This window comes from Conger conger, chromosome 6, assembly GCF_963514075.1.
Source record: "Conger conger chromosome 6, fConCon1.1, whole genome shotgun sequence".
Lineage (NCBI taxonomy): Eukaryota > Metazoa > Chordata > Actinopteri > Anguilliformes > Congridae > Conger > Conger conger.
The window spans coordinates 61,833,838-61,861,218 of NC_083765.1; the positions used below are offsets into that span (position 1 = coordinate 61,833,838).

Genomic DNA, 27,381 nt, shown 5'->3' on the forward strand with positions numbered 1-27,381 from the left:
GCCTCACAGCAAGGAGGTCCTGGGTTCGAATCCCAGTCGGCCATGGCCTCTCTGTGTGGAGTTTGCATGTTCTCCCCGTGTTTGCATGGGTTTCCTCCAGGTACTCCGGTTTCCTCCCAAAGTACAAAGACATGCAGGTTAGGCTGATTGGAGAGTCTAGATTGCCCATAGGTATGAGTGTATGAGTGAATGGTGTGTGTGCCCTGTGATGGACTGACGACCTGTCCAGAGTGTATTCCTGCCTTTCACCCAATGTATGCTGGGATAGGCTCCAGCCCCCCTGCAACCCTGTTCAGGATAAGCGGGTTAAGATAATGGATGGATGGATGGATTTTGTTACAAACCTATGAAAATGTTAAAGTTGTTTAAAAGTTTCAAAGTGGTTTTCCCAAATAAAGATAACAAAATCACTTAAGGAAAGCATTTCTTCACTGAGAAGCGTTTACTCATTTGAACACATCCTTGGTTCTTGCATTTTTTCATTTTTGCTCTTTAAGGGATTCCATAACTGAAAGGAGTCAGCATTTTGGCAAAGGGTTTTTGCAAAGCATAACAAAATTTGACACAAATAAATTATAACAGGCATAGACCAGTGGATTTACAAGATTCCATGGTTCTAACAGGAGACGCCTTGGAAATTTCTCTTCCCCTCCAATCAATATCCTTTTCATACAGCAGCACGCATCCTCATTTGATGTCCCCCCCTCCTCATTAAATGCCAGTCAAATCGACTTCCCACTCTTCAAAAATTCCCCCCAAAAGATCAGTTTTACTCGTATACGTATACACGGGAGCTAGTGCTGACTCTAACTCTTTAATAAATTATTCAGGCAGTGATGGTGTGATAATGTGTGAATTCTGTGCATGCAGGAGTGTGTGTTGAACTATCGCCTGGAGCCGCTGGGAACGATCGAGGGCTTCAGTGCAGAGGTGGGCGCCAGTGGCACCTTCTGCCCCAGTCACACGACCCTCCCAGTGGACGTGTCATTCTACAGCGTCTCCGATGACAACGCACCTTCCCCATACATGGTGAGATCAATTTTGATGTTCTGACTGGTCATTGGTATGCACTTTGCATTTTGTTGGATAAGAGCGTCTGCAAAATGCCTATAATGTAATGTCATGACTCAGTAGTCCTCGCTCCCGGTCCTGGAGAGCCGTACTAGCTTTCGTTGTTACTGAGCGCTTAATTGATCAATGAAAGCAGTTGATTACACAGTTAACTCACATCACCTTATTTCTTGGGTCTGAATCGGTTGCTGATGCTGTGGATCTCCAGGACCAGGAGTGAGGACCGCTATTCTAACTATTCAATTGATTTGAATGGCTCCCAGCTAACACCAAATTTCAGCTGCATAAACACCACATTTCTATTTAATGTAAAGAAGTCTTTGTAAATGAAAGGCGTGATGTTATTATCCATTTTATCATTCTCTTTTTATTTTGTTTAGGGGGTAATAAACTTGGAGTCCCTTGGTAAAAGGGGTTATCGAGTCCCTTCTTCAGGAACAATTCAAGTGGTAAGATTCTTCCCATTCCCAACTTTCCATTCCAACCACAAATTAATTTGTGATTGTAAAAAAATTTAAATAGAGTTTTTATTAAAAGTTTTTGTTTTGTATGTTAAGGGTACAATAGGTAATTTCGTACTTCTAACAGTCAAGAGAGGAATTGCAGCAACAAACACCTTCAAACCACAACACTGTTTATCCCTCCCCTTCTCTGTAAATGCGCTGACATTGAAACGCCATTGGCTGTGGCAATTGGAACCAATTTTCAACCAATGAGCTTCAATTATTGTACAGTTATACAATGTTTTGGTAAAGAGTGTCGGGCTGTCAAATGTATATTTTGAACCCCAAATTTAAGGACTATAAACACAGGCAGAGGGTGAGTCAACATGTCAGTGAGCCTTTTCAATGATAGGAATAGGATAGGATTGGATAGGATTTACAATGGTCTTGTAACAATGTATTAACACAAATATCTTACCTATTGTGCCTTTAATGTCTATTGTATAATGTATATTAATATTGAACAACCAGACCAAATTATATCTGTTTTGACATTTCTCACATTTGCCAGGTATGGTTGAGATGAAAATATGAACTATTATTTTTATGACGGAAACAGTATGTAATACTGTAATTATATTTGCATCGTTCTGTCTTGTGGACTAGTTGTGGACTGTGTCTTATCACAGTGGTTTGGAGTGTTAGAACAATGTCTTAACTGCCAGATTTAAAATATGCACTGACACAACCCAGAGAACAAAGGACAGGGAACAAAGCACAGTGCTGTACTGGCATCTGTGGGTAAAGTGGATTGTTGTGGATCTGGAAGAAAATGTGCCCTCTAGTGTTGTCAAGAGAAATAATGGGTGATGATGATGGCCCATAATGCACCCATAGACTGCGCACTAATCCTGGGATGCCCTATTATGCGCTCTGTAAGTAAATGCAGCATAATCAGTGTAATATTTTCCTGACACTTTTCAAACAAAAATCTAGCTTCTCACATCTAGGTCTTGGTAAGACACATCACAGTGCCACCCTGAAGTATAAAATGTGATCAGGAAGATTTATTTTTGTTACAGTGGAAAGCAATGTCCCATGCAGGCTATATCCTTTTTCTGGGCTTCAGATCCCTGGAAAATCTCTTCAACTCTTGTCTGTAGCAGTATTTCCCATTGTAATTGTATTGTGTTTTTTGTTGGTTATTCAAATTCATACATTAAGTCAAAATAAATTATTAAGAATCATCGAGAAGTGAAAAATGTAAAAAATAATAGAAGAATCTACTTTCTGGTCTCCATTCCTTGTCAGACCTTATTCAATCCCAACAAGACGGTGGTGAAGATGTTTGTGGTGGTCTATGATCTGAGAGAGATGCCTGCCAGTCACCAAACATTCCTCAGACAGAGGACCTTCTCTGTCCCTGTGAAACGGGAAACCAACGGACATGTTAGCAGGAAGGCCCACTCCCTGAGGCAGGAGCGGACCTTGCGTTACCTCATTCATCTGAGGTAAGGGTACAAGCCCCCTAGATCTCCAAAATCTACATTTTGTTGTATGTCGCTCTGGATAAGAGCGTCTGCCAAATGCCATTAATGTAATGTAAAAAATCTGCAAACGTACAAACTCCTGAAGTTACTGTATGTAGTGTTTAACTAATTTTAGACAAATTTAAAGTGACACGAGGTAGTCAGATGCTGAAATTAGCTAGTTTACTATTGAGTGAAGGAATGCAGAAACTACTTGAACTGCCATGTCGAAACTTGGCCCACGGTTACGGTGCCTACCAAGTTAGCTATTGATTTCTTGTTGGCTAGCTAGCATTATTTGGCTAGTCAAATTTGTTTAAAAGCCTGGGGTGTATAACTGCTGTAGGTAGCACTAGGGCAACATGGCTAGCTTGATGCCATTGGTGTAATTAGTCTTCTATGGCGTACAGCATATCTTCATTTCTTTTTTTTTTGCAGGTTCCAGAGCTCAAAATCTGGAAAGATCTACCTCCACAGGGACATCCGACTCCTGTTCTCACGTAAATCGATGGAAGTGGACAGTGGTGCTGCCTACGAGCTCAAGGCGTTTACAGAGTCCCCAGCCGATCCCCCGTTCTCTCCAAGATCCTAGCCCTGAGCAGTACAGTCTATGGACCTTAAATTTAACGAAAACCTTGACCCACATATTTGCACATGAGCACGCATACAGTAAATGTGTATGTGTGTGTAAGCCAGTTGGAAATAGTTGTTGGCTATTGGAATGACCCTGATGTCGTTTAATGGAAAAAGATTGAATTGATGGTTTGGTTTGCATAATTTCTGATCAGGCTGATTAAATCAAGTTTGATTACCAACCAAATCTAAATATTTTCTTCTGAGGAGCTGCAGAAAAATGCAACTAACCATGAGCCACTTTGATGGAAAATAAACAATCAAGTGAGACTAAGATAAGATGACATGAAAAGAGCACTGTGTATTTCCACAATAACTGGAAATAAGATTAGTCATATTCAAATCTCATGTTTTTTGTACTGTTACTGAACCACTTTGCTGGAAGTGTTGCAATAGAAAGAAAAATACATTAGTAGCTTAGTGTTTACATGTTTACTTTGTTGGTTATTTAATATTTAAAATATTTCATTTACTGCACATGTTATGTCTGTTATTCTAAGCATTATGATGTAGTGACAAACTGTGTAAATCATACTATGTATTTTTGACATTAATATTGAGATCTGAAATATATATTAAAACAATGTTTAAAAGTGTACCTCTCTGTGTTTATTTCTGGTTAACTGAATGTTGAATTGATATTTTGTTTCGCTGCGTTGATTCCACTGCTGACATAACACTCCACTTTACTATATTATTATTTAATTATGTCAGACATACCATGTTGGGGTGCTAAATGTTCTGTTGTGTATCCAGTCTATTTACAAGAAACCCCTTGAAAGATGATAAAATATTTCCTTGAGTAATATTATTAAATCAGTAAATGTTTGCATTTATATAACGCCTTTATCCAAAGCGCTGGGCAATTGATACTTCTCATTCACCCATTCACACACACACCAATTGCAATTGGCTGCCATGCAAGGTACCAATCAGCTCGTCAGGAGCAATTGGGGGGTTAGATGTCTTGCTCAGGGACACTTCGACAAACCCAGGGCGGGATCAAACCGGCAACCCCACGACTGCCAGACGACTGCTCTTACCTGAGCCAATGTCGCAGTGGTAGTGATAGCTGTTTGTGTTTGTGTGGTAGTTGTCTTTGTGTTGAGTCTCTTTTATGCAATACGCGCAAGGCAATAATGGGCTATGCCACAAAGCAATATCTTAAGAACCTGGCATAAGCTAGTGTCTAGACACAAAATGCAGTACCCCAATAATGTAGAAAGAGAGATAACATTTCCATGCTTACTAGCTCAGATCTATCCTCAGTGTCAGTTATTTTTTATCATAAAACACATGAATAAATACAAATTGTATTTCAAAGCCATCCTGCGTTTAAAAATTTAAAAGGACCTGTAATCAGAGCTGTCCCTCCCACTCGGCAGATCAGGCACCAGCAGCAACATTGGTTTCCAAGCAGGAGGATCAGAGGGTGCCAATGTTTTGCTATTCAGTTGTTGAAGAAATTATGCACTTGTAAATCGCTTTGGATTAAAAGCGCCTGTTAAATTACTAAAATGTAAAAATGTAAATGGGGCGTCCCCCAATATATTTTTGCATAGAGCCCCCAAAAGTCTTGATTGTAATGATTGTAAGCAGCCTACAATATAGATTGTTTGCAGTAGGTTTGTAATCTTGTATAATGATCCGGGCACGATTAATTGGTTGAGACTGTCGGATTACTTCAAAATAATATCATAACACTTCGTACAGAGAATAAATTGATTACGGTGTACTTTTTACTTTTAAATCACTGCCCCTTTTAATCCTAGATCCATTTAATCCTAAACATTACGATTCCACCAGTAGTGGCAGCTAGTTAGGATGGGCCCCATTTGGCTCATGAGTAACTTTGGTTATTGGGATCGTTTGCGAAACTTTAGAACATTCGTATGAATCAATTCAGAACCATGGAGCAACGTGAATGGTCATACAATCAAATCAACAAGTCAACAAATCAACTAATGATAGGTGGGATGTTTACATAACTATGGCTTAGGCCTATCGGGTCCTCATGTGGCAGTGTTCTAATACCTAATTCACTGAATGCATTTTTTACAATAAAATACGAATTCATGCATGGACGTTCATTTCTTAGCTTTTGTTCTGTCGTTCAACTTGTCATTATTTTAAAAATTAACAGTATATTCCTAGTTATTGCAGGTACTTATTCTTATTATGGACGTAACTCCTCCTACAGTTGATAAAAGTAAACGGACCAAACTTGCTAATCAAACGTCCACCCACCTAGCCCATTTGGTCTTCCTCTTTGTTACGCCATACAATTTATACTTTGATATAAGGTTTTTAAAAACATCTCCCTGGCTTAACATTGGTGGAACGCTGAGTTAACAGCAGAAAACTGTCAGTGAGGCTGGGAACAGCAGTTGAGCGATTTTTTTTGTTTGTTTTTTTCAAAAAGCCATCCAGTTTAGGCAATTTTGCTACCTTTTCCGCCTGGTCGTTTTTTATCCTTTATTTTCTTCGACCTACTTTTGTGCTTCAAGGGCATTATACTAGGCAGCTAAATGGCGCTCAATATTTTACGCATTACACTAGCTATCAACACATGATCAAGACAGTGCACGTTGGAAAACGGCAAACGTATTTCCCGGCAAGACTCCGAAAATGCTTATCAGAAAATAATGCCAACACCAAATTAATTAGCCTGGCACTAGTTATTTCTTTGAATATTTTATACATTATAGCCTTTTTTTCTGTAAAATAGACACACTGTATACATTTAATATAATCACATACTGTATAAAGACAGTGGAATAACCATGGCCGAGACGAGTTTGCTTATTTAAGGATATGTATGTACAAAGCACGATTGGAGCAAACATAGTCCTGGTGTTATTTTCCCTTAAGTGAATAAAATATAAAGACCTGTAAAAAAAAACCGCAGACATTTAGAGACGGAGAGACATGGGCCCTCCTAAACCACGGACCCGGTCCCGCTGCCCCTGCGGCAACGCCAATATCACCGCCACTGGACTGTTCTAAGTATCTTTATCCACTTACAAGTGTCCCCTTGTACAGTCTTTTAGGTTTGTCCTTTGCTCTGATCTGAGCCACGGACGGTCCAATGACGATGACCATGGCAGAAATGGTTTCGAACCAAACTGTGTGATTGGTGGATTTCAAAAGTTCAAGGTTTATTTGCAAATCCATACGTCATGGAACTACAGCCAGAAATAAAAATATTTCACCACAATTCCGATATTTTGAATCTGAAATGTAAACGTATATGAATGAAGAAAATATTTTAACCATGCACCTTTAGAGCCATATATTGTCTCATACGTTTGAAATTGAACGTCATTTCCCAATGGAATATGAACATATATATACATTGGAAAACCATTGGCTGGGGGAATGACGTCTAAAATCGCGCAGCCATCTTTTTGCGGGAGGAGGTAAAAACATAAAGCTGTAACAATTTGTCAAGAAAGGAAGGAAGGGGGTAGCTCTGTATTTTTCTTCAAATTAATTTCTACTACTTTGCAACTAGCCATGACCGACAATATTGAAGGAGCAAGGACTACGGATGAGACATCGACTGAGGAACAACAGGTAAAAGACTGCAGAAGGGTAGCTTGTTTCGCTACCGTTATTTCTCATGACTTAGGTTAATTGTTAGCTCACAAGCTAAAGCTGTTTGTTAACGTTGGTTAATTGACTTGTTTCCCAGCTAAATGCCTAACCAATGATTTAGGTCATTAGCTGGTTCTGTGATTTTATATTTATCTGGCTGCTTGCAAGCTACATACAGTCCTTGACCAAATAAATATTCAAGCCAGCCACGGCGTTCTCGTTGCTTATCGGCTCGTGCGCCGGGCTGGCTAGGTCCGCTGTTGGTCTCGACGTTTTAGGGAGTACGTTGATGCACACGTTGTGCTAGCAGCTAACGGGCCATGCTTATTTAATAGTTGGCAGTAAGTAACTTACTCGTAAACTTTTTAACAGGTTGCCTGTCAGTTGACAGTTTTCTGTTTGCAAGCTAGCTGATGTCAACTGACACGCAGCCTACAAGTCGCTAGCCAGCTAATTACTTGGCTCACTAACGTTAGTTTACTGATTGGATGAATGCAGAAACGAACTGCCATGTCGAACCTTGGCCCACGGTTACAATGCCTAACGTTGCCTAGCCAGTCGTGAATTTCTGGTTCGATAGCTAACTAGCTATATTGGCTATAGGCAAAGTTGCTTAAAAGCCTGGGGTCAGTGGGTTGGATTGACAACCGCCGTAAGTACCACCAGTGTAACATGGCGAGCTATTTCCATGTGCCAGTTTGCCTGCCCTGAGTATGGTAACTTGCTGATTTACCTACGTTTCTTTGTAGTTTACAGAAGAAGAAAAAAAACACTTTTGGTTTAAAATGATTTCGAGTGAGCTAGCTATCAACATAGCTGGATATCTGGTAAACGGGAAATGACAAAGACAAAGGACCTTGTTGAAACAACAAATACTGCTGTAACCCTGTAACCATAGTATATTTTGGGAGGCACGTTTTGTTTGTTAGACGACTACTGTATGTTCATAGTTTTATTGATCGACAGGCTTTAGCAGGTTGTGCATAAAGTGGGCTTCTGTAAATTGCCTCCTTTTCACACCAGCTTTTATCATTTATATATTATTTGCAAGCTAGGTCTAAAGCAAATGGGCTACCATTGACAGTTTTGTTTGCATTGCTTACACGGTCTTTGACCAGACCAGGCTTTCTTGGAAGAATTACTATGCTACACCCTTCGGCCCATAGTACCCATGTGGAACATGCATACTGTAATTGTAGTTTCTAGTAGCCATGGATTTGATGTGATGTATGATGAAGTGACCACCCCTGATTGTTACTTCATTTTTACAGAGCCATGTCATTTTCTTGTTCCTTCACCCACCTCCTTCCTTCACCCAGAGTATTATGTGAAGTTGGTATCTTTAGCAAAACTTCAGTCTTCCTGTCTATATATGGTACATCTGAAATTGTTTCGCTCATCTGCTGGCATGGAAATGTTCAGTGTTGACCTCTTACAACACCATATAAGAGGTTAAAGTGGCCTAAATGGTGGCCTGAAATCTGGATTTTTAACCCAGTAGCTAGGCTAAAGGCTATTTGTGATGATTGATCGCACCTTCATCCTCCGTCTCTGAATAGGAAATGGAGGATAAGGTGATCAGCCCAGAGAAGATGGAGGAGGCTAAGCTGAAGGCCCGATACCCCAACCTTGGAGCCAAACCCGGGGGCTCGGACCTCCTCAGGAAACGGCTTCAGAAGGGGGTGAGCTCTGATGCGCTTCTACACCCCAAATTAGTGTTTCTTAAACTTTTAGGTCATAAGAGTGTGGGTCACAAGATCCATGTGATTTAAAAAAATAATAATAATAAATAAAAAAAATAAATAAAAAATTGCACTTTCCAAAGAAATTGGCTAATTTAAAGTAAGACATTGCACAGTGTACAAGTAATTATTATTGTTATTATTTTTATTATTATCATTATTATTATTCATTTATTTATTCATTTTTATTTTTTGTATGGTAAACGCTTGTGATGAAAATAGAATGTCTGAAAATATATTGGCTAAGTCACAGGAAATGGGTTCTCTCATAACGTGGGTCCTGGGCATTTGGGAGCCCCTGCTTTAAAAGGATGCATAATCACATATGACCTGATGCTGTCCACTTTGTGGAATGCAAAAACAGGATCCAGATGCACAAAGTAGTTGGACTTGGTGGGGGAGAAGCTAATACACAAAGGTTTTTATAAAATGAAGTGAGTATGAAAGCATACAGCTTTCATGCATGTTCATATCATATTTTCAGCTCTGAGCTCTGAAGTAATGTATTGGATTTATTCTCACACAAAATGTTATTTCACACCTCAGATGCAGATCTGACTTGCTTTGCTAAATTGTAGTGCTGAGTACAATCGTGTAGCTACTGTTTTAATCATTTTTGCATAAATATTTGACCCACTTTCTTCACAACTATATGAATGCTTTCAGTTGAGCCTAAGGCTTTGTGTATTGGTACTAAATTAGATTGCAGATACCTTTTGCTATAAAATAAATATCAGTATCGCTTCATTTTTGGGCAAATGGTTTGCAGTTATTTTCTACAAGCCGTATTGCTGGTTTCTAAGCGCATTTGCTAATTGCCAAAGAGCATTCAAGATGTTTTGTCAGCAGGAGGCAGATCTAATTTCAAACATGGAACCTTGTGTTGAAGTTTAGCTTTTTGAGAAAAGCACGTGCAATATTTATTTTGTAGTGCCCTAATAACTTTAAAGATGGAAGGTTTATAAAAAAACCTTTGATGCATCATAGCTGCCATATTCTCTTGAAATCCCTGTTCAAATACAGCACCAGCCAAACGAGTCAAAGTGTGTTGTTGGCAAATGTAGGCTTACAGTAAGGTGAGCTGCACAAGGGCCTGGCTGAGTGGGATTTAGTTTGTCTAGTAGTTGTTAGTAGGGCCTTTGTCTAGTAGGGCCCTTAAAAACATTTGGGTACTGCCACATTTCATAAATGGATTCTGTATGGGGTTTGCAGTCTTGCTGTTTTAGGTCAGCCAGACCCGTCAGGGTGCCCTGGAACAGGATTACGGAGTTTGCTGGATAAGTGTAGCCACGATGAGATCTGCACAGCTGTTGGGCCCTTGAGCAATTTCTCCGGGGGGGTTGTCCCCTGCTTGGTTTGATCAACTAAGTTGCTTTGGATAAATACGTCGGCTAAATAACAAATTATAATAATTATTATAAGTTTGGAGTGAAACCCAGAATGTTTCCAAAACTGGAGCATGGACAAAATTAAAAATGTCTGTTCCAGGTGGTTGTACTGTGTGAACTTCTCCAGCTAATGGAGTAAACTTGTCTTGTGATATACATGACATTTTTTGAATTCCCTTTTATTTAGTAGACACTTTTGTCCAACACCATGAATGTAAATCCTGTACACAAGGTAGATAAGCTTAGTCTGTAACTACCATACCAAGACAACTATAACTTGAGGAACTACATACAAATTCAAAAGTCCTAGTTTAAGGTACAAAATAAATTGAGGGGCTAAGATGGACTGGGTAAAGGCATATGACAATAGCTTACCTGACTCGTGCAGAGGAGTCAAGGTACAGTGCGAGGAGATGAGTCTTAAGACAGTGGTGGAAAATGGGCAGCGAGTGAGCAGAGGATGAGGAGGTCGCTCCACCACTGAGGAGCTAGGGTGGAGAAGCTCCCCAGTTGGGACAAGCGAGAGCCATTCACGCGGCTGACAGGATGAGCAAGCCTGCCTGTGGCAGCAAGCAGAGTCGTCGAGCTGGTGTTTAGGGCCCCCCAGAGCTTGTAATTTGCATCTGCAATTTCTCTAACGTGCGTTTATTTGCTTCTGTTCAGCAAAAGTACTTTGACTCCGGCGACTACAACATGGCCAAAGCCAAGATGAAGAACAAGCAGCTACCTGCTGCCATGGCGGAGAAGACTGAGATCACCGGAGACCACATCCCCACCCCTCAGGATTTGCCCCAGAGGAAACCCTCTCTAGTGGCCAGCAAGCTGGCTGGTTGATGGCAGCCTTAAACAGCACTGCTTAGTTCTCAGTTCACTTTCATTTCATCTCTGTTATCTTCATCCTCTCATGTTAGCTTTCATTCCTTTTTTGTTTTTCACTTCCATTGATAAGAGCTCTGAAAGGAACATTTTGAGAAGTGGGCAGAGTGCAGTTAATATAGTGCTGCTAAGGAAGGACTAGGGTGGAGTCTGGCATACCAGCTAGTGACAGAAACGGTCAAAGGCTATCCCGTCTGCTCAAATGTTAACTGTACTGTAGTTGTTTTGATTGGAAGTGTACATACTGTAGTTCCTTGTGTGGAAGTTACGGGAGAAATTAACATTTTAGAACATTTTACATTTTACTGTACCATTCCTTATGTCCTCATATAAATTATGAAGTAATGTGCTTGAATGATTTAATATAACCCCCACTATTGTCAATGCACTCTTTCTAGACACGGCCATGTTCTTTGTTTTGTATACCTTGGAAAAAAAAAGAAAAAAAAAAGACAATTGGTCAAAAAAATAAAAGAATGGACCACACTGCTATTGCTAGAGGGCCATATTATTAAAGAGCATGTGTGACACTAGGATCTAAAAAGGCTGCTGTTTGTTTGCCTCCGATTTTCAATTACAAAATGGCCTTAAACCCTCAGTCAGCGTTTTCACTCACCAATTCTCTTGGGAAATATGTCCACTTGTGGGAAAATCCGAGTTAACCTAGTTGGGAGTGTGCTGAAAATGGATCTGAAACCGGTCTCCTTTGGGTTTTGTGGCTGGGTAACTCACTAAATGAAATGTTTGAGGTGTGCATGTGCATTGACTGTGCAGTCACTTTTGTGCCATTTTTGTAAATAAAATAGTTTTGCACTAATGTCTCTGCCTTTTTGCCTTCCAACCACTGTTTAACTAATCCACAATGTTAAAACACAGGGAATAGCTATTGAAGGCCTCATTTTCCATTTACACACTATCTTGGCTGGAATGTAATGTGGAGGCGATCTACATCTGGTAACAAAAATACTTCAGTTCGAGGTGTGTTTACGCTGCTTGCCATGCTGGTAACGGGTAATTGAGTCATGTTTTATCTTGGGCTGAGCTAAACTTGAAACATGACCGCTTCCAGGTACATTAGGTGTTTCACTCTTGAACAAGCTATGCAGCTGAAATATTGGGGAAATTATGTTTTCTTAAACCTTGTTCTATGAGGGGAGGGGGAGAAGGACAGCAATACTGAGCACATTGATCAGAAAAAAAATATAATGTGGGTAATATAAAGGATGACCCAACACCTCTTTAAAATTTAAATTAAAAAATAATTGTAAGAATGGACGATTCAGTCACATCTTTTGACGTTCATTGCTCAGCAATTGGACAGTTTGCTTCTCAGCTGCTTTTGATTAGTCGGGTTCAATCCCAATTATTCAATCGCAATCACGGCTAAGTAAACTTGTGCTACACTCACGGCTTTAACACATTCGGTGAAAATGAATCTGCCGCTGGGAGGCAGCACGCCCTAGTTTTATTACAAACCCATAGCAACAACGGATTTTACTGAATCATTTCATCCATCATACCCAGAATGCATAGAGACTCTAAATAGCGTGATTTTCAACTTTATATGGCGATACATGCTTCATCTTGAACATTTCCACATTTATTTTAAAAGGATAATTTTCATTTTTTTTAAACCGAATGTTGAAAGTTACGAATTTCTGATGCTGTAGCCTACTAAACAAGACTGGAGAATGGCTGGGTCGACCGTCATGGCAGCGTCTGAATTATACACAAAGGTAAGGATCGTGCTACATATAGCGACATGTCGTTATTGATATTTTACCCTTGTAATGTTACCATTTTCTAGAATCGTTAATGAGTCTGAGATTTAAGTGAATCCATTAGTCTTTACGCAATCAGGGAGAACCTGTCACCCACAATGGAGGAAATTTGCCTTATTTAACAATATCTGAGAATGAATGGAGGGCTTTTTTGGTTTTCTGGATTTAAAGCTGTCATACTAGCTAGCTGTGCCGTACGTTTCGTTAGCTACCCTGTTCATTTGTATAATAACGGGATTTACATATGCACACTTTCAGTGCTTTAAGTGCAGTAAAGTGTGGGATTATTTTATTTTCTGTGGCCGAAGCCAATGCGAAAACTGCATCCAATCAAGAACTAGAGGGCACGGACCTGCTTCAAGTGTGTTCATGTTAGCTAGCGTTGCAGACTGTTGTGTTCGTTAGCTAGCTAACGTTAGCTGTTATAGCTAGCAGATATGTGAAGACGTCAGCAAGACCCTGAAAATAACCCTGTCATTATGAAAACTGTCTTTACATGTGTATCAAGTACGTTATCTTATAAAATAAAAATGTATCCACTGTTAGCCGGCTCGTTTTGGAATGCTAAATGTCCGTTATTTCATGATGATGAAGGGAAAAACAGAAATATATGCTTGTCATTGATTTAGTACCAACAGGGCTTTGTTTTGCGATGTATAGGTACAAATGTCAGGCTGATTATCAATGGTATTGTCCAAATCGAATGTAGATTTCATTGAAGGGATTACTGTAGCAAGCACCGCTATGAAATGCTGCTGATGCTGGCTCTGACGTCACCGCGTTGATGACGTTTGTTTAGATTTTTTTCCAAACCGCACTGCAAAGCTTATGAGCCAGACTGAAAGTGGGATGCAACTGTTCTGTTATGAGACCACGTTCATTTTCCTGGGCGACTTAAAACGCAGTATAAGTTTAGACGGCACCGAGAATGGACTCAAGCTCAATAGAAAGTATTGTTGCCGCAAGTCGCAATCCTAATCGGTATGCAAACAATTCAAACAATGCCACAAGCCGTTGCACACTTTTGCTGGTGAAAAGCCTGTTTTTTTTCTAGGGCAGGGGCGCACACCTCTGGTCAAGGGGACCCTCTGTATTCGTGGTTTTAAAACGATCCCCTTAATCTAGGTTACACGATAGCTCTATACGCTTGTTCACTCTACTGTACCCTGTACTTGGGTACAGTACAGTATCTTTGGGGTACACTCGGTGCTGCTTAAACAAATGTCAGATCAAATCTTATATTAGCCTAATCATTACATTATTGGCATTTGGCAGACGCTCTTATCCAGAGCGACGTACAGTTGATTAGACTAAGCAGGAGTCAATCCTCCCCTGGAGCCCAACGGCTGTGCGGATCTTATTGTGGCTACACCGGGATTATAACCACCGACGTTGCGTGTCGCAGTCATTTACCTTAACCACTACGCTACAGGCCGCCCCTGTTAATCATAGGCAAGATATGAGTATGCTATTACGGTAATACAGTTGCGCTAATAGTAATCGCTATTGGTTGCTTTTAGACTTTTCACATAAAGCCATTATTTTCACCAAAAAATAAACAAATTCAATTTTTATTTTTTCTTATGAGGAACCACCTTTGATTTTCACTGCATTATTATGCAACCACTTGAACAGCTGCAAACAGCAATAGTTCTCTAAAAGATACAATTTTGTGATAGACCTTAAGTAAATACTTTTTATATTTGGGTTAGGTAGCTATTAAGTAGTTAATTTTATGGTGTCTCATTTATGCAATCAGGCTTTGTAGGAACTTGTAAGAAATTAGAGAATAATTGTAATGTTCCTGGCTGTTATACTGTACAGAGGTTACCGAGTGAAACCCAGAAAGTTGACTGTTGGAGAAAAACATCTTCCCAGTGTGTGCCTATAAAAGCAGTAGCAGGCACTGAAAGGGGTCAAGCAATATTGTATGTTGCCATTGACACTTTAACATGCTTTAGGGTGCCCACAGGACTACTAACATTTTAAGTCTGGGTCTGTGTCCTCTCTACTGCTACAGCGGTGTTAAGGTTCTATTGCCTCTCTTGGGATTGCTGGGCCGATAAGGGATTTGGCGTCATGGAAAAGAACACCAAGCTTAGCTAATATACTGTATGCGAGAGACCGTTCAGAATCACAAAACATGCGTTGCCATTCATTTTACATGTGCATTTATTTTGAATTCTGTTGTAGCCGTGGAAGTAGGCCTATTTGGTGAACCATTTGTTGTTTACAGATTGCTATGAACGCTTGGGCTTCTAAGGAGTGTGTTTGTTCCTCACTTTGAGCAGCAGATTTCACTGGATTTGAGCTTTAGCTGATTTTTTATTCTCCTCTTATATTTCTTACATAACAGCAGTCAGCAGTTCCAGAAAGACAGATTGTGTAATAAGCAAAAAAATAGTGTACTTGCTTAAATGCATTACTAAAATATAAGGACACTCAATATAAGGACATTGAATACAGCCATATAACTATCCACTGACAACAAATGGCCTAAGTTATGTGCCTTTCCATCTTTATTGTAATGGTGAAAATGGTGGATCAGCAAAATAAATCAAAGCCTGGGAAAGTGCTGTGAGCCTTGCAGGTTAATTCCATAGTTCCATAGTTAATTCCATTTTTTTTCTGGCCACAAATGCAGGTTTACAAACGCAGGCATTCTCTCCAGCCCCTGTCTCATAACCTCTGTATGGCTGCTGGTGCTGCTATGTCCTCTAGACTTTCTCCATCTTTATGTGGTGCTGTTCTGGGCCTTTTACTCCATGCCTCATTGACTGCAATGAAAGCTGTGTTTACCCACAGGGCTAAGAATGTCTCCCATTTATTATTTATGCTCAGTAGTGCATTCCCTTGGGAATATTTAGGTTGTGTTATTTAATTGTGAATGGGGGAGTGGAGCTATAGTGATTTTTTGTGTCCAAACAGGTTTAAATATAATTCTGCCATCTTTATGAATTCTTATCAGACCCATGCCCCTTTTTTAATGTGGGCCAAAATGTGAAATACATATTTGCATTGACCATCAGTGAGAAATGCATACATTCAAGTGAATGTATAATCCAAGTGAAGAGGCCATTTTCTCTGGGATCCCTGAGGGTGACTTGGCTACCACGTGGATATGGATAGCCATGCAGTGAGCTCCATTATGTTTGGGACAAAGGCATATATTTTTTCTTGATTTGGTTCTGTACTCCACAATTTTAGATTTGCAGTCAAATAACTCAGACATGCTTTGTGCAAACATGTATGTAATAATCACCATTAATATATACAAATTATATAATATATTATTATATATAATTACACACACATTTCACTGTACCATAGTGTTTAGGACATTAATGTTTTATGTAAATGAAAGTAGTCATGTTAAGCAATGACAGCTTGAAATCTGTGAAAAATAGACATTAGCAGGTGCTGAGTATCTTCTCTTATGATGCTCTGGTAGGCCATACTACAGCCATGTTCAGCTCTTGCTTGTTTCGGGGTGGGGTAAACATTATGGACCTCTTTGTAGATTGTCTTTGTAGTTTTACTCTTCAGTTTGTTTTTGTGGCTTTTCTTATTTTTCTCCCTGTAAATGTCCCTGTAGTTCCAGCCCTCGAAAATTGATGCTCATCATAAATAGACTCCAATCCCACAATATCTTTAAGCGTGTCGTCTCATCCTGCTACTCCTCTCCATATAGGGTTCATAACTCATACATGGGAGCTGGAGCAGTTATAGTATTCCACAGTACAAAAGAAGTAGCTAGGCCTGATTATACCTATTCAAAATGTTGATGGAATAGGTATAATTGTAGGTTTACGTGAATATCGTTTACTGGATGCTTACCTTTATGCATTGCTGGCAGTAAATATCAAACTTCATAAATGTAAAATGTACTGTAAGCAGTGTGCTTGTGATGCTTTTGGGGTGGTACATCACATCTCTGTGTGTTGTTTTTGCTCCCTCACAATGGTTCCAAATTGCAAATGTGTATATGTGTGTGTGTGTGTGTGTGTGTGTGTGTGTGTGTGTGTGTGTGTGTGTGCATATATATATACACATACACACACACACACACACACATATACACACACACACACACACACACACCGTGTCTTCTATTGAGACTTACGATCAAATTTCTTTTACTTTTTTTCTTTTAAAAAGACAAAATGATTTCCAGTGGTGTGAGACAGATTGACAAATTTCAAGATTTGCTAATATAATTAGAAAATTAGACTTGGCAGTCAAACATTAATGCAAAACAAACAAATATTTTCTACTTGAGGTGTTAAGTCTTTATTACAAGACTAAAACACTAAAAGTCAGTGCACAGATTGTGCAAGTAAGAAGATGTCTATGTCAGAGGCAGGATGAAGAGAAACATGCACTGCTGAATAACACCTATCACTGCTGAATAACACCTATCACTGCTGAATAACACCTATCACTGCTGAATAACACCTATCACTGCTGAATAACACCTATCACTGCTGAATAACACCTATCACTGCTGAATAACACCTATCACTGCTGAATAACACCTATCACTGCTGAATAACACCTATCACTGCTGAATAACACCTATCACTGCTGAATAACACCTATCACTGCTGAATAACACCTATCACTGCTGAATAACACCTATCACTGCTGAATAACACCTATCACTGCTGAATAACACCTATTTGGGGCTCTGTTTTGCTCACTGACTCATGGTAGCCTCATTAGTGAACAGATTTTGCAGTGATGCTGCTTGTCCGATGATTAAACGGATACGTTTAAGGAAGATTTGGTTAAAATATTATGTGAACTGGCATTTTATACTGCTTTGTAGAGCCAGCTGTCTATAATAATATTTTTGTAGTTGTTTTGCAAATCTGTTATGAGGCTTAAACAATGCTTACACAAGTATCAATGTTAAATACTTCTGTATTTATGTATTTCTGAAATTTTCATTGTTTCTCAAACATTGTATCTCACCTTTGATACAGCCTGCCAGCCTTCATAATATAGAGACAAGTACATTTGGCTTAATGTGCAGAATCCTAATTGAGTTCAATATTTTAATTGCTGCATTTTCTGTATAATGATGCTTGACATCAGTTTTTATTGTGGGTGGTGCTGTCTTTAGTGTTCACAGAATGATTGATTTTTCTTCTGTAAAAGAAAAATAATTATAATAAAAACACAGCCAAGTGCAAATGACTTGCCAATCTGCACCATTAGTTCTGTTCCTGTGGTCATGCTGTGTTTCTGGAAATTTCCTGACTTTATCCCTCACTGAGATTCAGACGGGCCCTTCTTCCTTCGGTGCCAGAGGCTGGTGGTAATTTGCTCAAATGCTATAGTCTGTCTAAATGGCGAGGAAACTAATATGATGGAGACTTCATTAATGGGGTGAGCGATGCATTCAAGGCCACTGCTGTGAGAGCAATGAGCTAATGAACTGAGAAAAAAACCATTCTGCAAAGTAGCTCTGCTAACAGTCAAAGTATGTATTGGTGTTCTCCAGCAGTATTAGTGTACTTCCCTCACGTGCCTGTGACCTGTGACCTGTCTCTTCCTGTAGTACGCCCGGGTGTGGATCCCCGATGCGGAGGAGGTGTGGAAATCGGCTGAGCTCACCAAGGACTACAAACAGGGGGACAGCCTGCTACACCTGCAGCTGCAGGATGGCAAGGTAAAGGAGTGGGACAGCCAGGGTGTTCTATTACGCTGGATTTGTGTTGCGTTTCTCAGTGTACCCGATTCCTGCTGTGAGTTTGCCTCTGTATAAATCAGTGGTAACAAACCCTGCTCCTGGAGAACTACCATCCTGCAGGTTTTCATTTTTACCAAGATTTGGCACACCTGACTCTACTAATTGGCAGATCAACAAGATCTCTTGAAGAGCTGTTGAATGAGGTGTGCTTTGTTAGGGTTGGAGTGAAAACCTACTGGGCGGTAGATCTCCAGGAACAGCGTTGGTTAGCCTTGCGCTAGCTGTTGAATGACGTGTGCTTTGTTTGGGTTGGAGTGAAAGCCTATTGGATGGGAGATTGGGCATTCATTATATGCTATTTTCTCTTCCATGGCCTCAGCATCAGCTTTTAGCCTGTCTGCTGCTGGCTGGTGTATTGCCAACAGATCAGTGAGTAGTGAATTGAAAAGATAAGACTGGGGTTGAAATTGTGGTGCCATAAACCTTTTAACTTATTGAAGCTGAATTAGGCCTCCTGGATCTGTATTGCAGAATTAGATTTCCCCCCCAAACGAGAGAGGCAAGGGGTGCAATGTCAGCAGTACAACAGGGAAATGCAGTTTTGATGAAGGTGCCCTAAAACTGTAATGAAGACACTTCCCCCGTCATCAAGAAAGGGGACGTTTTTTCCATTGTAGTGCATTTTATTTAAGATTAGATCACATAACCCTGACAGCCCTGGGAGAGATCTGAAAAAGAAACTGTGATGCTACGCTGGTTATTGTGTGTTAGTCCTGCCCTTTACTCTACAGGTGAACAGCAGCAAACTGGAACACACTGAAAGCAAAGCATGTTCAGGAAGTGTAATAATACTACTACGCCAGTGAGGTGTGTGTCTGCATTCACTGCTCTATCAGAGAGAGGGAGAGACACACGCAAGAACACACAAAAACATACACACACTCATGTCTGTGCACACAGAAAACGCACACAGACTGTCTTGTGTCCACTTGCTTTGTTTTTGCCTTGAGTAAATCAAATGTTCCTCCGATGAAAGGGAGTCTAAGGATGTACAAAGGAGAGTTATAAAGAGTAATGTGGTACGGATGCTACGACCTGCCGCAGGGTACATTTCCACTGTTCCTGTGGCTTTGTGTGTAATCTCTCTTTTCAGAATCACCTGCCGTTTCATGAAGTTTCATTTCACTGCATTCCTTCTGACATTTTCATCTCCTGCTGGCTTGACTTACCTTTGTTTTATCCTTACAACCAGCCCAAAATTAGAATGTCTGGTTTCATAGATTTACCCGACTTTGGGGGAAAAAAAGGACAGTGCAGGCTGACGGGAGGCTCCCTGCGTGACAGGTTGTCAGATCAAACCTCTCTGAATGGTCAGTCAGATCATCTCTGATTGGTCAGCAGGGATAGAAGGCACAAAGGAGGAACTTCAGCATTTTACTGTTATTTTCTTTTATTACTACATGTGCAGAAAAACAACCATTGTTTGTATCACTTTTTTCTAGAAAGTTGAGCACAAATTGGATGCCGCAACCAAGAACCTGCCGCACCTGCCACACCTGCGGAACCCCGACATCCTGGTGGGAGAGAACGACCTCACGGCCCTCAGTTACCTCCACGAGCCCGCCGTCCTGCACAACCTCAAAGTCCGCTTCATCGACTCAAAGCTCATCTACACCTACTGTGGTAAATGCTTGCACTGTCTCTGCCCTGGGTTGTAGTATGCCTTTTAAAGACTGCTTTTATATGTAGATAAATCTACAAGGTCCAGGTTCTTATCTATGTGGTCACCTCTAGCACTTGGAACTGTACTCCCCTCTTGGGATTTCAGTGCACTTGATCCTGGTTATGGTTATTCACTTTGTTGTCGGTCGCTCTCCATGAGAGCATCCACCAAATAACCTGTAATGTAATGTAAAAGAATGATGCTAGTGTGGAACCCTAAATGAGCTTCAGTAATTCAAGATCAGTAATTTCGTTCCCCTAATTGCTTTCAGGCATTGTTTTGGTGGCCATCAATCCTTATGAGAATCTGCCCATCTATGGGTCTGACATCATCAATGCATACAGTGGGCAGAACATGGGGGACATGGACCCGCACATATTCGCCGTGGCTGAGGAGGCCTACAAGCAAATGGCCAGGTCTGTCAAATATCTGTACCCTCTCAAAATGCCATTCTGTCAAATAATGTCATACTACCTCCTTAGGTGATAACTTTTCACTTTCTTTAGTGCACACTGCTGATGGACCTCATGATGAGGCCTGTTGGTTAGCATGCTGTCAGCACATTGTGACCGATCTGAAATACACACAGTGAGCACTTTATTAGGTATTTATTAGCCTTATTTTTTAGACCTATTAAGTCTTCTGCTGCCGTAGCCGACCCACTTACAACTTTGACTGTTTGTTTCAATGTGTGGCGTTACTGTCACCTTCCTGTCAGCTTCGACCAGTCTGACCCTTCTCCTCTGACCCCTCTCATTAACAACACACTTTTGCCCGCAGAACTGTTGCTCACTGGAGTTTTTTAGTTTTTGTTTTTTGCACCATTCTCTGCAAACTCTAGAGACTGTTGTGCATGGAGGAGATCGGCAGTTTCTGAGATACTCAAACTACCAACAATCATTCCACAGTCAAAGTCACTTCGATCACAATTCTTCCCCATTCTCACATTTGGTCTGAACAACAGCTGAATCTCTAGACCATGTCTGTATGCTTGTATGCATTTAGTTGCTGCCACATGATTGGCTGCCCAATTAAATATTTGCAATAACAAGCTGGTGTGAAGGTCTACCTAATAAAGTGCTCACTGAGTGTCAATTAGGGTGTCATTATTTTTCAATGAGCACCTCCTTTAGGAACTGGAGGCCTGTATGCACTGCAAAAAACTTATATTGAGACTTAAAATTTATTTTACTTTTTTCTAAATAAGATGAAAGTATTGCCAGGACAGGTAAGACAATTTTTGAGATTTGCCAATTTCACTTGTCAAGCAAGCATTAGTTTAAACAAGCTAATATTTTCTATTTGAGAGAAGAAAAAAAAAACAAGTCTTATTACAAGGCTAAATGTTTGTTAAGACGGTCACTTTTTGCAGTGTTGCCACAGTCATTAGTGTTCGTGCTGGTCTTGGCCTTCTCACAGGGCATTGACAGTCATCTACTGACTATATAAAGTTTAGTTCATAAAATTTGACTATTACATTTTTTTTCAAAATGCTATTTGTCAGTTTAATGGTAAGCTTGAAAAGAACATAGTAAGTAAGTCGGCTAGAAGTACAAAAACCTTTGACTGGGATTTGTGCTTGGTCATGTGATTGTGCTTTTACCAGGGTGTATGAATGAAGTTTTGTAGTTGCACATGAAAGTCCTGTGGAAGTGAATGTCTGAATGAGGAGGCCTCCTGCTGATGTGTGGTGCCTGTCTCCCAGAGATGAGAGGAACCAGTCCATCATCGTGAGCGGGGAGTCTGGGGCGGGGAAGACCGTGTCAGCCAAGTACACCATGCGCTACTTCGCCACGGTCAGCGGCTCCACCACGGAGGCTAATGTGGAGGGGAAAGTGCTGGCCTCCAACCCCATCATGGAGGTGAGGGACCCCTGGAGCTCTCCTCTGTATGGGTGTCCCCCATGCTGGCCTCTTGTAAAATTCTAATACAAAGTTGTTTTTTTTCCATCTACTTCCTGAAAAACGATTACAATTTAGATTGTACATCATCATGTACCAGTGTCAATTTTCCATTCACCACCAAACTAAGCCCTTTCAGGCAGCAGCAAGCATTCTTGCCCCTCCGCCTCCCCACCCTTTCAAAATGCCCCCCAAATATTTATTTCACACGTCATATCGTAGAAGCTAGTGCTGCTCTAACTGCTGTTTCATGTTGTCTTCAAATGGTGCTACTAGCATGTGTACGTAATTGTTTTAAAAAGATTTGAGCTGTCCTTTACCATTTTACTGCAGAAGTATAGTATCCTGTATTTAACTAAGCTTTCCCACTCGGGGGTTTAATTGATTTATTAATTTGTGTGTAAGTAATATAATGCATATAATTGCATGTTTTCATTTTGACAATCTTGCTTCAGTGTTTAATTTGTAAATGTCTGCATGTCTTTGTTCAATTCATTGTTCATTCAATTCTCAATGTCAGTGCGTTTACAGAGAAGGGGAGGGATAAAGAGTGTTGTGGTTTGAGGGTGTTTGTTGCTGCAATTCTTCTCTTGACCGTTAGAAGTCTGAAATTACCTATTCTACCTTTAATTTAAAACAAACTAATAGTTTTAAATTAACTAATAACAAACTAATAAGTCTTGAGTGTTATCACAAGACTAAAATGCTTGTTACAACGGTCACATTTTGCAGTGCACCTGCTTCTTTCCATGCTTTGCATGAGCTTGATACGTGGGGGAAAGGAGCTGTGGTGAGTCACCCAGTGCGTCTGTGAGTGAGTGCGCTCCTCTGCGTGCTGCATTGTGGGAAGGGGCGAGGCAGGGAGCGGAAATGCGCTCCCCTGTGCCCATATGGCCGCCTCCCCTGCCCTCGTCAAGGCTGATGCATCAGCCTTGACGAGGGCAGAATTTGTCTGCGCTGAACTGAGACAGCAGACAAATTCAGAAACGGGAAACGATGTGGACGTGATACGAATCGCCGCCTTCCTGTGTGGTTTATTTATTATCTTAGGCTTCACAGGTTCACAGTGTCTGTCTGCAGGGCAGAAATAGCACCCGTGGTTTTTTTGTTGAAGGGGCGCCCACTGGCGAGATGACATCAGCTGCTCCTGCCAGTCTACGCAGTGCAGGGGTGATGTGTGGGGTAATGTGCGTAGTGCAGTGCACTGCTGAGCAGTGCTGAGGAGATCTCCCCCTGCGCTGGGGATGGCTTCATTTCCTCTGCCTGTCCTGAGGACGTCTCCTTTGAGCGTCTCGTCAGAGACGACTGGCTGACCTAAAATACTTCTCTTGACGGGTTAAAGGCCCGTAACTATAGCTATAACCGTAACAATGTGAGCATCCACACTGATGAGCGATAACATTCTGTAAATTGCCCCTCGGCTATATCGTTTGCCATTTTCAATGTGACGCCCTGTAAATTCGGATGGATTTTGATTTGCTATCAACTGTTTTATTATTCATGCATCTGGGAAAAAAATGTATCAAAGTAATTATCACTGTCGTTGTCATTAGAGTTGTGGTGTGGACTCTACCATCCACTTAAGTTAGAATAAGTTTAAAGCAACATATTTATAGTTATTCATTGTGTGAAAGGGCCTTTAACACATGCAAATGCTCAGGCCTGTCAATGGGTCAATGGGCTCACACTGCAAGGATGTATTCAGTGATAGGGGTTGATTCCTGTTGGAAAATGCACAGTTCTCCTCCTTGTGGAGAAGGCTCTGTCTGGGCGTGTACACGTGCAGGACAGGAATAGCACCTCCTCAGAGATTGAATGTCTCTGAGGTGGTGCTCGAGCTGGCCTGGCTGTTTCTCTCTGCTGCCTGCTCCTCGCTTTCCGCAGTGAAAGCCCAAAGTGACTCGGGGAATCTGCAGAAATGGATATTAAGAGATGCTTATATCTGTGGAACATTCCTGATCGATGCCGTCCCTGTGTGATGTCATGGACCCTCCCTTGCTCCTCGTTTTTTGAGAATTAGGCAGTGGGCAATCGGAACACCAGTAGGCATTTTGTTGGCGTCACTCTGCCACCCGTGTAAGCATTATTCACAGACTATTAATAGACGCCTAATTCCCCCATGCTGCCTGATACAGAGCATGAAGCTTGTTTCCCCTCTCCCTCTGTGAGCATCTCTGCAGAGACCTGGCTTGTGCTTTACTGGAGCAGTCATTGCTCTATTCCCCCCCCTGCCACTGTATCCAAACAGGAAAGATGTGCTCCAGCTCCCCCAGTCCTTGCAGAACAGAGCCTGAAGGCTCATTTATGCTTTGGCCACGAAGTGTCATTCAAATGCAAATTCGACATTTGAGCGTGTGATTTTTGTAAGGTGGCAGACGCCTGTCAGATGCCTGTGTTGTGCAGCCGTGATTGGTTGACTGATACGAAGATAAAATGTTGCCATGGCTAGGATACTAGTTTACTACTAGGCAACTCGTTTTTATGAATGAAGGTGTTTTGTTCCCATAGTGAGCTAGCAAAATGGACGTGTTTGAGGAGAAGCTGATTGCTAGAGTCTCTGAATTATAAGTGCACAAAGTTCTGTCAGCAGTCAATTTGTCGTCCAAAGCATGAACTCGCCTAAAGAATCCATCGCATTGATAAATCTGTAATAAGCCTGCCAAGCCAGGGCTTCTTAGAGAAACCAAACTGAATGCTACTGCTGACCACAGTCAATAACAATGCATTTTACTCACATTCCACTTCTTGGCCCTTTACAGTATAGCAAGTGAAATTTGTAGTATAGCAGAGCTGAATACAATGACAACAGAACAAACAAATATCTTAAAATATATATAAATATATTAAAGTACAATGCTAGCAGTGCTATGCACTTGGAGACCGTTTAGCCATGCAAATTAAGGCTTTCAGAGACCTGTCTACTGAAGTCTGTTACCGCACCTGGGGCAATTACCACTAATACCACAAATTTACACAATAATAATAAATGAGCCCGTGATGATTCAGATGTGAGCTTTAAATTCTTTTTTAGCTTTCTGGGGGAAAAAAAACAAGTATTTAGAAACGCCGTTAGTAGTCACTGGTAATCACAAGCTTGTGAATGATTACATTTAATTAATAAAAATAAAATGTAATGATATTTTATTAATATATTTCTTTCTTCATTTCAGGCTATTGGAAATGCTAAAACCACCAGGAACGACAACAGCAGTCGGTTTGGGAAATACATTGAGATTGGTTTTGACGGGCGGTACCATATCGTTGGGGGAAATATGAGGACCTACCTGCTGGAGAAATCCCGAGTGGTCTTTCAGGTGAGTGAGCCAGTCTGCCATTGCCCATTGCCCATTGTGTGTGTGTGTGTGTGTCTGTCTGTGTGTGTGCGTGCAAGAGTGCACTGTAAAAAATAAAAAAATATATTAAAAAAATTACAAGTTGCCAGTGACTTACTGTAAACGTTACAGTGCATTTGTTTAGTATAGGCAAGCAGGTCATGAGTTTGTGCAGATTGTTACGGTTATTACACCCCTATGGCTTGAGAAATGATTTATGTACTTATTCACTGTAAAGAAAATGTACAATACATTTTGCAGTGATGTGTGTGAGAGAGAGAGAGAGAGAGAGAGAGAGAGAGAGAGAGAGAGAGAGAGAGAGAGAGAGAGAGAGAGAGAGAGAGAGAGAGAGAGAGAGAGAGAGAGAGAGAGAGAGAGAGAGAGAGAGAGAGAGAGAGAGAGAGAGAGAGAGAGAGAGAGAGAGAGAGAGATGTGTGTACGTATGTGATTATACACTAGTTCCCCTGTCACTTAACACCCAGCTCACAGCTGCCTCTTTCAGCACCAGCCTCCTCACCAGCTGCAGGATGAGGGGGGGGCTGTACACTCCTGAATCTGAGTGCTTACTGTCCATGAGTCTCTGTGCCGAGGGAGAACTGAATAAAGGGTAGCTGTATCAGCCTGAAATTAACTACAGTCATGAGAGAACCGGACTGTGACATAGTCCTGTTCTCAGTGTGGAGTCATCTCCTGCTGGCGTGGCGATGGGACGTTCTCATTCTGCACTGGTACTGCAAAATAAACCCACGGGCCAGTGTTTAATCATCACGAGGCAAGCTGAAATCAAAATGAACTTTTTCCTCAATTTAACCAACTCTCTCGTTTGTTGTCAAATCAACTCTGAAAGATCTGTTTCACTTGTACATGCTCCATCGCGGATGAATTCTCTAACTTTGATTTCAGCCTGTCTTTGTCAAAGTGTGTGTGTGTGTGTGTGTGTGTGTGTTTCTGTACATACAGTCCATAACCTGGATAGCTGCTGCAACTAATGTTACATAGTTACATAGTTACATAGTTTTACCTCATTGATTATTTTCATTTATTTGATCATTCATAGTTGTGTCGGTACATTTCAGAATGGGGGGAGAAATGAATTGGGCTATATTTCTGTGATCAGTGTTGAGCATTGGGATTCTAACAGTGCTCTACATTTGTACCGAATGCTAGTTGTATTGCTGGTTATTGTATGAATTCCCTGTGTCTATCCCCATTTACAGGCTGATGAGGAGAGGAACTACCATATCTTCTACCAGCTGTGTGCCTCGGCCCATCTACCTGAGTTTCAGCACCTTCAGTTGGGTAGGTGTTTTTCATCACAAGCCAACATAAGCAGGAAGAGGCACTTTATTCTGATCCACGTAAAAAGAAGAAAAACCCTGCAGACTACTCTTTCATGGTCCCATTTATTGAACAACAAACACACATGCACACACACGCAACGTTTCAAGTATGGAACACATTTGTTGGCAAAACTAGTTTAAGTCAGCAAGAGTCCAAGGAATCTAATGAGCCTTAGACCATCATTCTGCAGCCATATATGCAGTAGATACTATAATAATTGTTTCTCTTGAGTAATTTTCCTGTTGAACTCAATGGAAAAAATATTCAGGAGAAACTATTCTTGTAGTATCTACTGCATATCTGGCAGCAGCACAGTGGTTTGAGGCTCA

The 27,381-nt window shown here is 40.9% G+C and overlaps 3 protein-coding genes across 3 annotated transcripts in view; all 3 read left to right on the top strand.

Moving 5' to 3' along the window:
* Nucleotides 1–4,274, top strand: part of LOC133130615 (atos homolog protein A-like) — a 31,961-nt gene extending 27,687 nt beyond the window's left edge. The window contains exons 9-12 of the mRNA XM_061245310.1: nucleotides 871–1,029; nucleotides 1,452–1,520; nucleotides 2,826–3,025; nucleotides 3,482–4,274. Of these exons, the coding sequence (XP_061101294.1) occupies nucleotides 871–1,029; nucleotides 1,452–1,520; nucleotides 2,826–3,025; nucleotides 3,482–3,635 (582 nt within the window). The 3' untranslated portion in view covers nucleotides 3,636–4,274. The remainder of the gene's footprint in view (nucleotides 1–870; nucleotides 1,030–1,451; nucleotides 1,521–2,825; nucleotides 3,026–3,481) is intronic.
* Nucleotides 4,275–7,026: 2,752 nt separating this feature from the next.
* LOC133130685 (cAMP-regulated phosphoprotein 19-like) lies at nucleotides 7,027–12,096 on the top strand. Its single transcript, XM_061245443.1, has 3 exons — nucleotides 7,027–7,252; nucleotides 8,833–8,955; nucleotides 11,067–12,096. Exons 1-3 carry the CDS (start codon nucleotides 7,193–7,195, stop codon nucleotides 11,235–11,237), a joined length of 354 nt encoding a protein of 117 aa, XP_061101427.1. The 5' UTR covers nucleotides 7,027–7,192; the 3' UTR covers nucleotides 11,238–12,096.
* A 684-nt stretch (nucleotides 12,097–12,780) lies between these two features.
* Nucleotides 12,781–27,381, top strand: part of LOC133130221 (unconventional myosin-Va-like) — a 47,840-nt gene continuing 33,239 nt past the window's right edge. The window contains 7 exon segments of the mRNA XM_061244627.1: nucleotides 12,781–13,015; nucleotides 18,624–18,734; nucleotides 20,258–20,438; nucleotides 20,750–20,894; nucleotides 22,184–22,340; nucleotides 25,550–25,693; nucleotides 26,929–27,010. Coding sequence (XP_061100611.1) covers nucleotides 12,971–13,015; nucleotides 18,624–18,734; nucleotides 20,258–20,438; nucleotides 20,750–20,894; nucleotides 22,184–22,340; nucleotides 25,550–25,693; nucleotides 26,929–27,010 — 865 coding nt within the window. The 5' untranslated portion in view covers nucleotides 12,781–12,970.

What these genes read in the sequence shown, in the direction of transcription:
- LOC133130685 (XM_061245443.1), top strand. Translation starts at nt 7,193, where the DNA reads ATGACCGACAATATTGAAGGAGCAAGGACTACGGATGAGACATCGACT. An exon ending in CATCGACTGAGGAACAACAG is followed by an intron (nt 7,253 to 8,832) that starts GTAAAAGACTGC and finishes GTCTCTGAATAG; the next exon opens with GAAATGGAGGATAAGGTGAT. An exon ending in GGAAACGGCTTCAGAAGGGG is followed by an intron (nt 8,956 to 11,066) that starts GTGAGCTCTGAT and finishes GCTTCTGTTCAG; the next exon opens with CAAAAGTACTTTGACTCCGG.